The sequence below is a fragment of the Falco peregrinus genome, chromosome 10 (genome assembly GCF_023634155.1).
Source record: "Falco peregrinus isolate bFalPer1 chromosome 10, bFalPer1.pri, whole genome shotgun sequence".
NCBI lineage: Eukaryota > Metazoa > Chordata > Aves > Falconiformes > Falconidae > Falco > Falco peregrinus.
In genome coordinates this window covers 22,163,658-22,179,117 of record NC_073730.1, presented here as the reverse complement: position 1 = coordinate 22,179,117, position 15,460 = coordinate 22,163,658, and the positions used below count along the sequence as shown (strand labels likewise).

The window sequence follows — 15,460 nt, the reverse complement described above, 5'->3', positions numbered from 1 at the left end:
GGCTCCTTCTCTTAGGACAACAGAACCCTACATTCAAAAAGTTTCCCTGGCTTTTCTTCTTAGAGGACAGACTCTATCTCCCCGTTCCTCCCTTCTGCTCCATTACAGTTTCCCTTTCATGTTTGTCTTTTTTGTCTAAGCATATAGCATTAAGCTGCTGGTTCAGCTCACTTTCACCTTTACCTTAACTGAAGCACACAAGCACACAGAACCACGGAGCTCTTTTTAATGATTCCCAACTTCCTTGTTGGCAAGAGTATCACACAGCTGCTAAAGAAACGATAGGGGCATAACAAATCTTTCTGTTATCCTCCCTGTGAAGTGAAAACGAATTAGACTCATCAGCATCGTGCTTCCCATACAAAGCCACTTGTCAGTGCTTAAGTTTCAGTTTCACCAAAATGCAATCAATTTTCTTCAACTCTACTCCAACTAAGGGCACAAACATAAAAACTAACTCTCTGAAGTAAGCTGTAATAGCTAAGTATTTATTTTAATCCTGCTATTTGGTACATAAACCTATGCTGCAGTTATACAGTTAAGTCTCTTCCAAGCTTCCAGGAGAGCACGAATGTCCCAAAACAACTGCATCAGCACTAGAAGTGGGAAATTGATACTGCACCCAGTTATTTCTAACCTGTCCCACAACAATTTACTACCATAAGATGTTACCATGAATCTTGGACAGAAGTGCGCAATGGCACTTAGAAGACCTCAGTATTAAAAATCTACCTATCCAGTACCAGTGTAAGAAAGGAAGGACTACAAAGCAATAACACCACAGCACACTAACACCAATACCTGAGGTCTTTTGGCAAAAAAAGGCAAATGCTGGCTAAATGAAACACATTTGTTCATGTGCTGATTTTTCAAAATTTGTTTACAATAATATACTATTTAAATAAAGGTAAACAGTTCCCCAAAATGGGAACTTTTTTCAACTTTTGTAATAACATTTTTAGCTATTTTATGACAAATGATATCTCATTTAGAAATCTATTTGAATCTTATTTAAAAAGTTCAAATTCAATTCAACGTTTCAATTTAGTCTTTACTTTTTTGGAATTGTGATCAGACTGGAAGTCAGACATTTGCACAGCTTTATGCTATCCCTTAGCAACACAGATGGAGCACTTGGGGAGTAGGTGGAGTGGATTATGAAAAAAAGATGTCTCATTCTTTGCAGGAATGCAATATCCAAATCTTAGGTGCATGTGAAAAGAAGCTGTTTTAAGAGTGATTGGAGAATAGTACAGAGGTGATGGGATAGAAGCAGTGTAACAAATACAGAGTACTTCCAAAAGAGCAGACATCTGACGCATCAGAAGATAAATTAAAAAAGAAACCCAAAGATTACCTAATAATTTTAAAGCTAGTTAGTGAGCCACTTAATATGTTATCTTGAGTTTGGAAAGCATTAATTTTACAAATATTGGACTTGGACAAGCAGTAGGTCTTTGTTCTTAAACCAGCACAAAACAGTGCCTTTCCAGTGCCAAAGTATCCCCTGTAACTGTTGGCAAATAAATGGGCTTATAACCTTACCATGGACTAACCATACATCATTTTGGAACTCTTAGATGAGGCCCTGAAAAGCACCAACTCAAGATCAAGTGGTCACATTTGCTGAAGTATGTGCATATTATGAGTCAGTACGTGACCATCACAAATCATGATATATTTGAGTCCATTCCCTTCCCAGAGCAACAATAAGCAGATGGATGCACAACAAAATGACTTATATGATGTAAGGAATTTACCAGTATGAGAACTTCCCACGGATCCTCCTGAGTATTTGGCACATAAGCAAAAAAAAAAACGCAAAGGAGTGTTTAGATACCTTCTCCAAAGAGCTCAAAAGGTAAAGCACCTAGCCAGCTAACAAGTTTTCTACACTTTCCACAACAATTGGATTAGGATCTAGCTGGCTAGACCAGTTATACCACTTCCCAGATGGTGTCTTATACAGTAGAAACTACTGTTTATTTTTTATGACTTCTTTTTAAACATGTATTCATTTTCTGATGTACAGAAAGAGCTCTTAAGTGCTGTTTTAAAGTTATCTGTATCCCATGATCAGAAGGTATTAAAGGACAGAATTTCATTCTCATGGTAGCAGAAGAATCTTGAATCTTAGTCACTGAATCAATTCTGTATCAACATAAAATCTGTCAAGTGTGGGCTGTTAAGAGGGAATGCTACTACACATCTAGCAGCCAGGCTAACACCATCCTCTGTAGACAGAGGGTGGCATAAAACTTTTGAGCAGCTGCTCCTTTTACAGAAATGAATCAAAGACAACGTGTTTTGTAAGTGGTGGCTCTTAGACCACTGACACAGCATGTCAGGATTTACAGCTACAAGGCACCAAAGCATAATGTATTACTACAATGAAACTAGTATTGGGACAGGTATAAAGGGTTAACAGAGTAAATAAAATATGGTTATTTTTAATGTCATGTCACCAGTGTATACATCTAACAGTTACAGAGGCATTTTCATAAATTTTGTCATAGGTTATACGGTTGGTTTGTGGGGTTTTTTCTCCTGTCTCATACCTGAAAGCTACAATTAATATTTACCTAAGATATAATTAACACCAAACACTGATGGATTCGGACATATCTTGCTCTGCAACCTATGCAGATATACAGAGAAATTACTCTCTGCAGGCATTTGCGAGTGCATGGCTAGAATTTTAACTGTTTAATCACCTTTGCAACACAGTATCAATAGCTGCCTTTCCATATCTGCAAAGCAGCTGTTATCCATGAAGCTGATTTTAGAAACTTCCTATAATTTTTCACATACAAATATTTCATTCTATTGAAATGCAACGTTTAATGAGTACTTTATCCATTTTTCAATGAATTAAAAAAAAATCTGGCTAATTTTGATTAATTTTTTCTGTAGCCAGCAAACCACTTTCACACTGAGGACAATCCTTGAAGCGTTACACTATGACAAATTTAATAATGGCAAAAAGACCCTTCCCCCCAAAGCTGCTTCCAAAAGAAACCGCAGGAGAACAAAAAGCATTTGGAGAACCCTACAGACAAAATAAATTAGTTTTCAAACTGTTAAGTCATTAGCATATTCATGAATGCTGAGTATTCTACTTACTAGGTCATTCATATTTGTCTGACTGGCTGGATGAATTTCTTCCAAGAACTCTAGCACATAGAATGTGTATCTGTCCATAAGATGAACTCCAATCCCAAGATCAGGTTGATGCTTAAAAACAACACACAGCAGTTATTGGGCATTTGCAGGACAGAACTCAGTATTTAGGAAAGGGAATAGAATGTTACAAAACTTAAGCATAATGGGGTTTTGTTCTTAGGCAAACTATGCAAAGAAAATAACCAGCCATGAAGAAACATACTGTTGACAAGATGAATAATTCAGTATCTTCATTTTTCTAGACTATATCCGGGTAATTACGTTTGCCAGAAGGAACTCCTCCTTCTTACCACTCCAGTACAGATTTGTGGGCTGCCCTGGGCTTTTTAGGGCTTGAAAAACAGGGCTGGGAGAGACAGCTTATCTTACAGTACTGCACAGGTTCAAGTAATCCTGACCTGCTGGTTTTGATCTGGCTAGGATCTCTCTCCTATCACTCCTTCTGTAATTCAGCTGGGATATAATTACAGCAGGTAAAAGCTAGTGGGGTTTTTTTTTTTTTGGTGTATCAAGTGTAAGTCGTCCTAGATTCAGTATTCACCACACATATCTCTAAGCAGTCTTCCCATAAAATTTCTTCCTATCCTAAGCAATGTATATTTTGGCCAGCAAGCACAGAAATCCATCATTAGCCTGGTTCTTCGGGACAGCGCGCAAAAACAATCCAGAAAAGTACACTTACAGGTTTTGTCAAAACCATACTTTGTAACTAAATACCTTACACATTCAGCAATCAGAAGGGAAATTTTTAGCTAAAAGTCAATAGAACCTGTGCTTTTAACTCTGGCATTCTGAAAACTGTCTTCAGGATCACAGAAATCTACTTACCGATAAAGAATCCTCTCCTACTTGGCTGCTAGCCAAGGCCATTATATTAGGTGAATAAAATCGTTCATACATGGATGCTCCTTGACAAGTATCAATAATAAACAACAATTCATTGTACCTGAAAGAAATAAAACAGCCTACTTAACCATCTCTCTTTAACCAACATATACACATACATGTTTTTTTAGTTACCAGGACAGCTGCTAGGAACCTAAGGAACAGAAGCTTTCACCCTGATTGATTGTAAGATGCAAGTTTAGTCAAAGCAATATATTTGAGCAGCTGTAACTGCAGGAAGCTGAAAAAAACTAAACCTCTTACTTCTGAATGCAAACTTGTACACAATTTTATGGACAACAGACAGTATCACTGCTGAAGGTAAGCAAGACCTACCAGTAAGGCTTCAGGTAAGCTTGAGAAATACAGCATTTAATCTCAAAATAATGCTTTTTTTCTTACCTTCTTTTCTGCCACATTTGTTCAAAGGCATCAGCAAGTTCTACATTTGTTATTTCTTCAGAATCTTGAAATTTTAGGAAACCATTTCCACCATGGCCTGACAGAAAAATCACAAGTTAGGCAAGCATGTAGATTAAAGAAAGATATTTAGCCCAGTTGACCATTTTGCTAAAAAAAGGCAAACACAATTCTCTTTCTCCAAACAGACTCCAGCAAAACAAAATATTAGTACAGTAAGAACAGTACATGTACATAATTTAAAACAGAAACTATACTTGCTAAGTACTGCCTTACAGGTTTTTTCTTAATTAGTATGACATGCTGAAAAAAAAATATTAATTCCTTTTGTTGATCTTTTTGTTTGTTTGGACTCCTGATGGGATCATGCTTTCAAACAGGCCCACCCCACTGAACTACAAACATCAGTAAATTGTACACAGAAACCTGTAATTACCCGTCATATATATCAGAATATTGCTTCTGTCATCAGAAAGAAGACGTTTAGATCGCGGTGTGCTTGGTGGAATTCTTCCTGTTAACACACGCAAGAAATTTTCAACAGTAACCTAAGAACAGAAACATAAAGTAGTTTTCTAAAGAGAAAAACAGTGATTAACAACTACAGTCTGGGTTACATACATTAAATAATGGAACACTAAAATACGTGGTGTATCTAACCAGATGTAATATTACAAGGTATAAACTGCACAAACGGACATTTTCTGCTTAAGGTTTTAGTGCAGGTTCACGATCGCATGGTACCTTTTACTTTATTCCATTAACATCACCCTGTTGCTTTATTAAAGCCAGTAAGTCTACTACCGTTACAATTTCTAAACACATTGTCATTGATCTGAAAACCTGTCAGTGTATAGCTTTATTCTGACAAAGCTGCTCACGTACTCACAAAATGCTCCAACATTAGTGTGTGTTACCATGGAAAAATAAAAGTTTAAATTTCCTTTCAACTCAGGAAAGGAAAAACAAGATCAATTTTGGTTACGTAAGTCTGAGTAATCAGGTAAGACCCATCTGGATGGTAACTGTAAAACATCCTATGAAACACCACTTCCTCTTCATGCACATGTACACAGCTCAAACATTAACAACAAATCCATACTCAGGAAAAAACGTGATAAAAGGAATGTTCCTCTATTTCAGTGTTGTATCTTCACTTCTTTATGCAAAGATTCAGAGAAATAAAACATTTTCCATATACTTAAATATGCTCCTATAAACTTTTATTAATGATTATATAGCACTATTAAAACACGCAATTGATGCCCAATTTAAGATCAACTGGTAAAGACCCTGTCTTTTTGAAGGAATACTACACAAAAATGAAAAGGTGATATAGATTTCTATATAGTAATTTCAGTAATGATTAGGTTATGGCTTTTGTTTTGTTTTGATAAAAGCATACGTTTAAGGTTAGAAATTTAAGTAGGTCTTCCTAATAAACATTTCAGTTAAATGCCAAACTTTTCACAATGGTGTTAAATGTTTGGAAGATGAGACACTGAACAGCCATGTCCAAAGAAGAGAAATTTCAGTAATATGTGTGTATTCCTAAGATATACAAGGAGTTCCATATATTCTTTTAACCGTGGAAATGCCATTATATAAAATAGCCAACACACAACATATTTTTGTTATAGTAAACTTCAAATACAAAACCAAGTATCAAGGGAGAGAAAGGGTGTATGTTTTAAACCTATCAGTTGATAACAAAAGCCCAGCCCAAAACCACAACTTCACAGATGTTGCATAGATCTTTAAATGAACACTAAAAACAAAGACACGGTAATTTCATTAAAGTGCCAGTCACCTCGTAGCTTCTGTAATCCACTTCCACATCATCTCCATAGACATTCAGCTCCATGTTCTTATGACTAAACACAGTAGCTGGTTTGGGATTTCTGGGATTACATGCCATATCATCCGCCAGCATCAGGACAATGTGACTATGAAAAGTAAGACAAAAACATTTCAGCCATTCTACTTTCACATAACAGTCAAACGGAATCCCAAACAACACATCCCACAATTACAACAATAGCTTCTAACATTAAGAAAATTCCTGGAATTGTAAGTGAAACTTTGCTTGGTTATACCCTATTTCCTTATGTACATCCTCACTATTACAAAGATACCACACACAGAAATGCAGCTAGCTGTTATTTATCTACAGGATTAAGTGAGGCCAAAGATGAGCATGATAGTAGTTGACTTGAGCATACAGGCTTGCCTGGACATAGGCTGGCAGACCTCTTCATAAAACACCTGGAGATTTTTATGGGGCACTAAATCATTTCATGCAGCTCCACAGAAGAAATTCCAGCCTGTTTGCACGTTGTCAGACAGATAAATTAAAAACATTATGACAATTTTTAATTAAACTTGAGGAGCTCCTGAACATTTTTTAAACCATTACACATCTGATACACTACTGTATGAATACATGTTAATGGAATTTTCATGAAGAACACAAGTGGGTTGACACCAGACATTGTCTTTTTCATAGTACCAAGCAAAAAAAAAAAAACCCACAACACCCAGCATTTTATAGTACCAAGAAAAAAATGCCAGCACATTATAAAGCTGTTCCAACTTGCATGCAGCCAAAGATCTGTATTTCACCTGCCACGGTCAGGTTTGGGTCAAAATATAGAATAACAAGTAGTCACTAGAGACTGTAAGCACTAGGAAGAATGTGCCAGAGATGTCTGGAACAAAGTGAAGTTAGTTCTTTCCTTGGATAACCCTGTCTTAGACACAGTTTCTCCTTGACTGTGATCTTTGTGTTCTTCCAAACAATGCTACAAAAGGAAAGCTCCATATCCTGTAAAGAATGCTGCTAACTCAGAGACCCAGGCACAGAGTTATAAATTAAACTGTACTGCTATTTAAAAAGGAATTTAAAAACACGTGGATATGGCGCTTAGGCATAGGCGGACTTGGCAGTGTGAGGTCAATGGTTGGACTCTACCTTAAAGGTCCTTTCCAACCTAAATGATTCTGTTCATTTTTAAGATATGATTTTTAGGTTGGTTTGGTGGATTATTTTTTTTAAGTCATCAATATTTCGAATGAAGTTTTACAGCAAAGAAAGAAAAACAGGTAGAGGAGGAAAGAGAGAAACACTCAAATCCAAGAAAAATTGCTGCAAACAGGAAAAAATACGTGCTCTCTCTAGGTCTTCTCCAACATCTTACTCTTTACCTCAGCCTAAAACATTGCTGGCTTTTTGAGATTCATTTCCAAACTCTTGGGTATGGATAAGAAATGAATTAGGCTACTGAACAACAGAAATCTCCAGCCATGCTGCAGTTTTTGCAGTATTTCTAAAAGTGTCACCTATTTTGACCTTAATAGTGATGACAGATGGATGCAGAGAAGATATAAGTTCTCCGGTAAGGGCAGAACTAGTGAAAGAATTTCTAAGGTAGTGCCTAGGGCGCCTATGCTTCAAAGGCCATACAGGAGACAAGACAGATGCTTCTGAATGAGATGTGCAAAAACCCTGCCATATTTCTGCAGCTTTCAGCCCCACAGTGCTTAAGCAGTACATTCCCTTAGATTTATAGCCCCTCACACGCTTCCAAAAATTGGGTTTCAACACCCCCTTTAAACAACCAAGAAATCACTCACTCTCTTCTTTTTAAAAATAAACATAGGGAACAGGATTATACTGCCTTTGCATTCACAGTTGAGTGGAAGCTGATTGGGGACTCAATACTATGGTTCTGGACTTGGACAAAAAATTGCCATACAAATTTAATCGGGCAGAACATGCGCTTGGCAATGATGAAACGGGCCATGTTTCTTTAACCAGACATGCTGGAGAAACTAACATTAAAAAGCAGGACCACCAGGATTCCCATAGAAGGCTATGGATACATATAGCCTGCTGTTCAATGGATCTTGGTGCCTGAAATTCACTTCCACAGTTGTTACAAGTAAATTGCACTCCAATGCATCCAACCGCTGGATGGAACTGTGCCAATACCCCTACAACTTCCAGGAAGACCACAACCAAAAGACACTGCTGAACAGTTTAATCACCTTCCTAATCCTGTTGCCAAAGAAGGGATACTATTTTAACCATAGTTAAAACATAACAACTATTTTGCGCTGTTGCTATAGAGAAGCACAATTTGTATGGACAAAGCTTCTGATTTCTCAAAGAACATCAGGCAAAATGGATTTTTCAAGGCTACTCTCAGTGTGTAGGAGCTGCTTTGTTCAGGGCCTTTAGAGACCGTCCATGTAGTTGCAGATGCGGAAGTCTTACATTTTACTACAGTTACAGTCACTAACATCTCCACACTGAGAGGAAATTAAAGTACAGCAGAAGCCATATCTCAGAGTAGTATAGTCATTGCTGAATACATTCAACAATTTTCACATTATGCTTTCACTGATTTACTAAATGGTACATGTTAGTGGGCAGATAGTGCCTCATGTTTTGATTCTAATTAGCCTATTCCAACTGGAAGTTTTATCATCTAACTTGTTGCTTTTCCTTTTCAACACTAGTGCTGCACTTTTTCAACATACTGATGTGATAACATCCTTCCTTTTTACTTTTACCCAGTTAAACTGAGAAGAGAAATTTATTTTTATATTGCTTCAAACAGCAAGAACACTTCAATAGCACATCTCCAAGGAACTGTTTTCACCAGTATTCCCTCACCTATCAGGAATGCCCAGTCTCTTGACACTTCTGTATACTGAAAGCGTATTTGCCACATGACGGTAATTAAACCAGAATCGAGATGTACACACCTTGGGGGGGGAAAAAAAAGCATATTAAATAGAGTAAAAGATACAAATTGGCCTGGCACATTGCATCAGAAGACCGTGATTAAAGGAGTATCAACAAACTAGTAACAAATCAGAAAGAACATAGCAACACCAAGAAACATGACATAAGCTATATAAATCTTTGTTGCACCAAAGCAACAAATATAAATGAAATAAAGTTTTTTAAAAAAATCTTAATATAGTGACTCATGAAAAAATTATCATAAACCCCAACTAACTACAGAAAGCGGCACTTCAGGGAATAATTCAGCAATAGTAAGTGGATAATATAATTTTTTTCATTTGCTTTCCCCACATCAAATGGAGGAAAAATCAAAGAAAGAGTTCTCACAATAGCAAACCCATTCTGGGAGCATCCTTGCACAACGGCATAAGCTAATTCATGCAGAAGTCACACACATGGGAAAATACACTGAGGACATTTGCATTTGAGGAATCAAATACAATAAAGCAGCTAAGTGAGCTCTAACCAAAACCTGAATGCAAATTCTCAAAAATCTCAAAGGAGTTCAGGTTCTACTGTTCTAACAGGTGAAGGGCTGGGGAATCAGCCACTCTTGTACTTAAAAGTATTGCCTAGGTCAGATACTATTTCATCCATCCTCAAAAGCCTCAAACCAATGAGATTTCAAAAACCTTCAGAGGCAATGTGCTGTAGCTCCTTACTGCAGCATCTTATCATTGTCCTGAGTTCAATTTCAGTTTGCTGTTTTGTTTGTTCCACACCAAGGACAGCAATTCTCCTTTGGAGACAAATTTCCTTTGCTTTTACATGTCTCTCAAACAAAGGAAGAAGCATTTTAGAAGTTACTTTAAAACCACAAAAGTAGAGAAGCCGGAACAAGCATTTAAGACAGTTTTTTTACTTGTTCAGCTTTAAACGTACAGTTCTAATGAAAATACAAACATCTTTAAGTTACGCTATGTAACGTCTTTCTCTCTAGCCTTTTCATAAAAAGAAATTAGTAGTAGATTAAGCAATAACAAAAATTCATCCTGAAATGATCCCCTTGTGTCTTGATCATTCCATCAGTTAGGAATTCCAAAAAAGCCCGCGGGAATCGCTCCATGAGAACATTCACTCTTCAGCAAGATTTAAAGCTCTGAAAACGAACCGTGGCCAATCTAGCTGTGACATTTCAAAGTATTATCATCTGCCCCTTTCCTCCATTACCTCCCTTACAGCACGGTGAAAAAATGCATCTATGCTCTAAATATAGCTATTCACACTGCAGTGTATTAATTCAAAGTACTGTATGAGGTGGGATTGCAGTACGATCCCAGGCTTGAGGTGCCTAATAGCAGAAAAATGCTCCTTATTTTACTGGCATTAAAAATTAGCAGCAATTGTTAAAACGATTAATCATGAACTACTGAAAAAATATAACCAGCAAAGAATCTGTTGAGGACAGAAAGCACAGGTCCCTGGACCTACTTTTCCATCTTCTTGGTGTGTTTTATGGGTACTAATAAAAGCACCTTTTTGTTAATAGCATTGAAGTAGTACTTGGTATTTTAATAGTTTCAAGTTTCCACACTGTAGAATATAGAAATTATTCCTCCTAATTCAACTAATTACTATTATCTTTCCTTTTATGTTGCTCAATTTTTGTAGGTGTAAAACAAACAGCTGCTGAGCACTTACAATAGTGTTCTGAGACAAATTATTCATAAGACCTGAATTGTGATTAAGAACCAATTGTGCAGGATGATTCAAAGGTAATAAAAGATCCGTGGCAGAGAAAAAAAAAATAAGAACAGCTGATAGAAACATTATGTTGCCTAAATTTATTCTATTCTAAACCTGTAATCACCAGTTAACCGACTGAGTAAGAACAAAAATCAGAAATAAACTGTACCTGTCTGGTCAAAGAAATACACTTCTCTGGTATCAGAACTACACTTTTGTTCAATATGCAGTATGGTAATTTAATTGTTTTAATGCCATCAGAACTTTTGTTTTATGAATCCTGTCATGCAGCTAGATGTTTTGAGTGCCTGAAATGCAGTCATACTGAAAAGATGATTTTATTATAGTGTAATAGGTCTGGAGGCACCATTTCAAATATATTTATTTCCAAGTCTTTATCTTTCCACTTCTTTCAAATTAACAGAATTCTGAGTGACTGTTGCAATTATGGCTCTTGATGAAAAATTGCCAACTTTATTGGAAGAGAACAACCTGGACCATGCTTACCAAAACTGCCCAGTTATTTGTATGTCCGCTTCTGAAGAATTGTTCTGCTTGATCCTGAAAGATGGAGACAATATTATATGTTTTTCAGCAATAAGAAAGAAATGACCGCTTGTACTTTTTGTTGTTTGCACAAATCAGTATTCAATGTATATGTTTACCACACCTTAACACTGAATAAACCTTACAAAAGCTTCAAGAGGTAGTTTTTCTTATTCCGTTTTGCACATTTCATGCAGTTAACGACTCCAGATCTTTCCCTGAAACTTGCTAAATAACAAAGTGGAAAAAACCTATTAGTCACTTGCACCTTTGTCAAAACAAAAAACAAAAAGCCCACACCTGCCTATTTCAAAGTACACTCAAGGAACAAGATAAAGTGATTTATCAACCTACAGTTTCCTCCTTAATAAGAAAAGGGGCTTGGATTACTTTCTATTTTCATTGTTCCTCTCATCTTTTCAAGAGCAGGTAAGTGAACCTGCAATTTTAACCCATTTTAAATCTAAGATGGGCACATTTACCTTCAAAAATCAGGAGCCATAACTATAATAACCTTCTCTATAATGTGTTCTTCATAGTCCCCACTGTGCTTTGTAAAGGAGCGGGCCCTTTGTCTTTAACAGATAGCATAAATCGGGACACAGAAAGAGGGTAAGACTTCCCAGAAGTAAAGCAACAAGTCTGTCACAGCACAAGAATTCAGACTTACTGATTCTTAATCAGACTCTCTTAACTCTGAGGGGCACTGGGCAGATGATGCTTGTGGTCTTACACAAAAAAGAGTAACAGAAAAAGTGTTTCTTAAAATATATGTAAAGCATGGTGTACTTCAAGTAACAATTTGCAGTTTAATTAGTAATCCAAAGACCCTACAAATATTTATATTGGCTATTTTTTGTCCTATTTGTAGTTTATTTCAAGTATAACCATTTGTTAATAAAGCAGAATACAAAGACAAACAACACTCCAGATGCAGTGCGGGTACTGTGCAAAAAAGCGTAATTACTTAAATATTAAATTATCCCGCCTAAAAAAATATCGTGAGCTCCTCCTCCTCCTCCTGCACGCCTCACAGCTGCGAGCAGCTCAGGGCAGCGACGCCCCAGGAGCGCGGGCGAGCGCCCAGCACCACCCTGGCCTTGCACCGGCGGCTGCCCGTGCGCACAGTGCCCGGCCACGGCACACAAAACACCGGCTACTGACAGCCGCACTGCGCAGCCGACGAGGAGCCGAGTTTCAGGCACCCGCAATCGCCCCAAGAGCCTGGGCTTTTTTCAAACTCGAGGCGGTGTCAGCAGGCCAGCCTCCGGCCGCGCCGCGGGCACGTGCCGCCCCAGGGCCCGCGCGGGGGACCCGCAGCCCGCGCCTGGCGCCCGCGGGGCAGCGCGCAGCGAGCCGGGCCGGGGCAGGGCAGGCACCGCCCGCCCGGGGGAGGCAGCGCGGCGCCGGGCACCGGCCGCTTGCCCGCCCGGGACAGCCGCTCGCGGGCCGCGCCCGCCGAAGCCAACGCGGCTCCTCCCCGGGCACCGCAAGTGCCTCGGGGCAGCCCCACCGGCGCGGCCCCGAGAGCGGCGGCGGAATGGGCTTTGCCTGCGGAGGGGAGATGGGGGGGAACCAGCAGCACAGAGCCTGCGGCGTGGCGCGGTTCAGCGCCGCCCGCCCTCTCTCCCCGCCGCCGCTCCCACCAGCTTTCGTACCTGGATGCCGCTAGCGAGCGCTGCGCCGCAGCACCCCAGGAGCAGGGCGGCGGCGCGGAGCCAGCGGACGGCGGGCACGGCGGCCGCCATCTTACCCCGCCTGCTCCGCGGGGCCGCGGCCGCCGCAGCTGCCGGAAGGGGGGCGTGGCCGCTGCGCATGCCCGACACCGCCCCCGCGCGCTTCCCGCGCCCAGCGTTCGCGCCTCCGAGAAGCTTCTCGGCGCTGAGCGGAGCGGTGCTGCCGAGTTGAGCCACGCCAGGTACCTCGCCGCCTGCCAGTGCTCTCTCGAGCTTGCCAACCCCTGGAGAGCCTGCTTCACATTCGATTTTTAAAGAGCTGAGGCAATAACATTAGCAGACCTCACCACTGCCCTGAACATTTCTGTTGGTTGTGTCTCTGTGGTGAGGTGCAATGCAGCCCTGCCCAGCCCTTGTCCATCCCTCGGATGGGCCCGGTTGGCATAAGAAAACACCATGACGGGACCTCGCATCTCACCATCGGTTTGGCAGGCCCCTGGGGGTGTAACAACAGCCGTTCCAGCCGCTTCACAAAAATGTGCTGAAATCACTGGGCCTTGTCACCACAAGGGCAGGGCATGCTGAGGTGTGGGATGAGGGTGGCCTCAGGCTTTGGTGGCTGCAAGGCAGAGCTGTCTCGGAGCAAAGCAGAGTACTGGGGAGAGGGGCCGTCTTTGGTGGGGAGGAGAGAGGGATATGGAAGTAGATCTTTTTTCAAGATGCCTTGCTGTAGCCTTGCCTTTGGTACATACATCCCTCAGCCGATGAATCTTCAGGTTTCTATTTCAATCTGTTGAACCTCTTTGTATGATTCTTTTACTCCCACCAACTCATCTTGTTGCCACCTTAGTTCAATTGCCTGACGTCTTCCATTAGTGAAGATTCAGAATCTGCCCCAAACCATGGAAGCTGTTTCCTACTCTGTGTACTTGTCATCAGTAATGACTTTCTCAGACAGGAGCATATTTCTTCGTATTGATGTTGGAATTTCAGTAACATCATGTTTGCTGTTTGAAAGCATCACTGGTTTCCTCGATAAAAATCATCACTTGTAATTAGATTGCCTTTTCTTTTTGTGCCTAAAGCTAATGAACTTAATCCCTTCCGAAGACTATAGCCACCAGCCTCTGTTGCGTCTGAACACATCTCCTGTGTGAGCCTTTTATGAACCTACTGAGAAACATAACAGGCGTCTGTGTCACTTGGTGCCTGTTTGTAAACTGCACTGTTTATCTTGCTCCAGAAAACTAAATGTATTTAAGATTAGGGCCAAGCTTAAGCTTTTTCCTTGCCCTTTCAAATGCCTCCACTTTGGGCTCTGATCATTCTCGGATGTGTTTAAGGTGTGTGAGTAATTCTAAAGGATAGGCAGCTGTCTTTCACAGTGTGTACTCAAAGCAGTTTTATAAACTGGTGAGTTGATCTCATGTACTTTGACTTGGTTAGCTCCTCATTACCTTTCAGCTCCCATGTGGAGTTGGTCAGGTAACATGGGACAGAAGGTCTCAACCTTTGACTGAAATTCTTTCTGGTAAGCTTCTTTGCTCTTTGCATTTAGTGCAGATATTCATCCTTTATATCATGCATTTTGGTCAGCAGCTTTTCTGGTAGAAATAACGTCATCAGCTGTGTGCTGATGATGCATCTTTGAACCAGGGATAAGTTGTGATGTTGTACTGAACGAAAACTTAGGTCAAATGTTACAAAGATGTAACTTCAGCTTACCAAGAAACATTCCTGACATGAGACGTAACGATCATCTTTACTGTGAATAAAACTTCAAAGCATTCTATTCACTTAACTCCTGAATGTTCTGTAATTTGTGTCACAGGTGACCTTAATTTTGTCATTCTCTGGAATACTAGACTTTGTAGTTTCAGTAACATTCTTTTAAGGTCACTGCCTATGATTTGCTACGTAAGAAAAAAGGTAATGGAAAAAAAATTTAAAAATTTTCTGTCATGTAGCATTGGAATGATGTAAACATACATTATCACTTACAGACTGTCCAAGCAGACATCTACTACTTCTCCTGAGCAATTAAGAACTGTAGCAAATTTTCCTTACATGAAAGATCATTTGTAGTGGATGAGACATTTAAAATACTAGGTTTCACCAATTATCAGAATAGTTAAAGCACACTTGTCCTGTCAGTATTGCCGCTATTTCTCATGGGTTGTATGTAGTTGGTTCAATCTACAGGAAAGTTTAGCTGGCTCTTGATGTAAAAGCATAGCTACAGACTCGTCAG

The 15,460-nt window shown here is 39.8% G+C and overlaps 1 protein-coding gene across 1 annotated transcript in view; it reads right to left on the bottom strand.

The window, feature by feature from the left end:
• Nucleotides 1-13,336, bottom strand: part of PIGK (phosphatidylinositol glycan anchor biosynthesis class K) — a 68,322-nt gene extending 54,986 nt beyond the window's left edge. Inside the window, exons 1-8 of the mRNA XM_055815391.1 lie at nucleotides 13,192-13,336; nucleotides 11,495-11,548; nucleotides 9,167-9,258; nucleotides 6,299-6,434; nucleotides 4,925-5,036; nucleotides 4,471-4,567; nucleotides 4,012-4,129; nucleotides 3,124-3,234 (exon numbers count right to left, since the gene is read on the bottom strand). Coding sequence (XP_055671366.1) covers nucleotides 3,124-3,234; nucleotides 4,012-4,129; nucleotides 4,471-4,567; nucleotides 4,925-5,036; nucleotides 6,299-6,434; nucleotides 9,167-9,258; nucleotides 11,495-11,548; nucleotides 13,192-13,281 — 810 coding nt within the window. The 5' untranslated portion in view covers nucleotides 13,282-13,336. The remainder of the gene's footprint in view (nucleotides 1-3,123; nucleotides 3,235-4,011; nucleotides 4,130-4,470; nucleotides 4,568-4,924; nucleotides 5,037-6,298; nucleotides 6,435-9,166; nucleotides 9,259-11,494; nucleotides 11,549-13,191) is intronic.
• Between the last annotated feature and the right edge of the window lie 2,124 nt (nucleotides 13,337-15,460).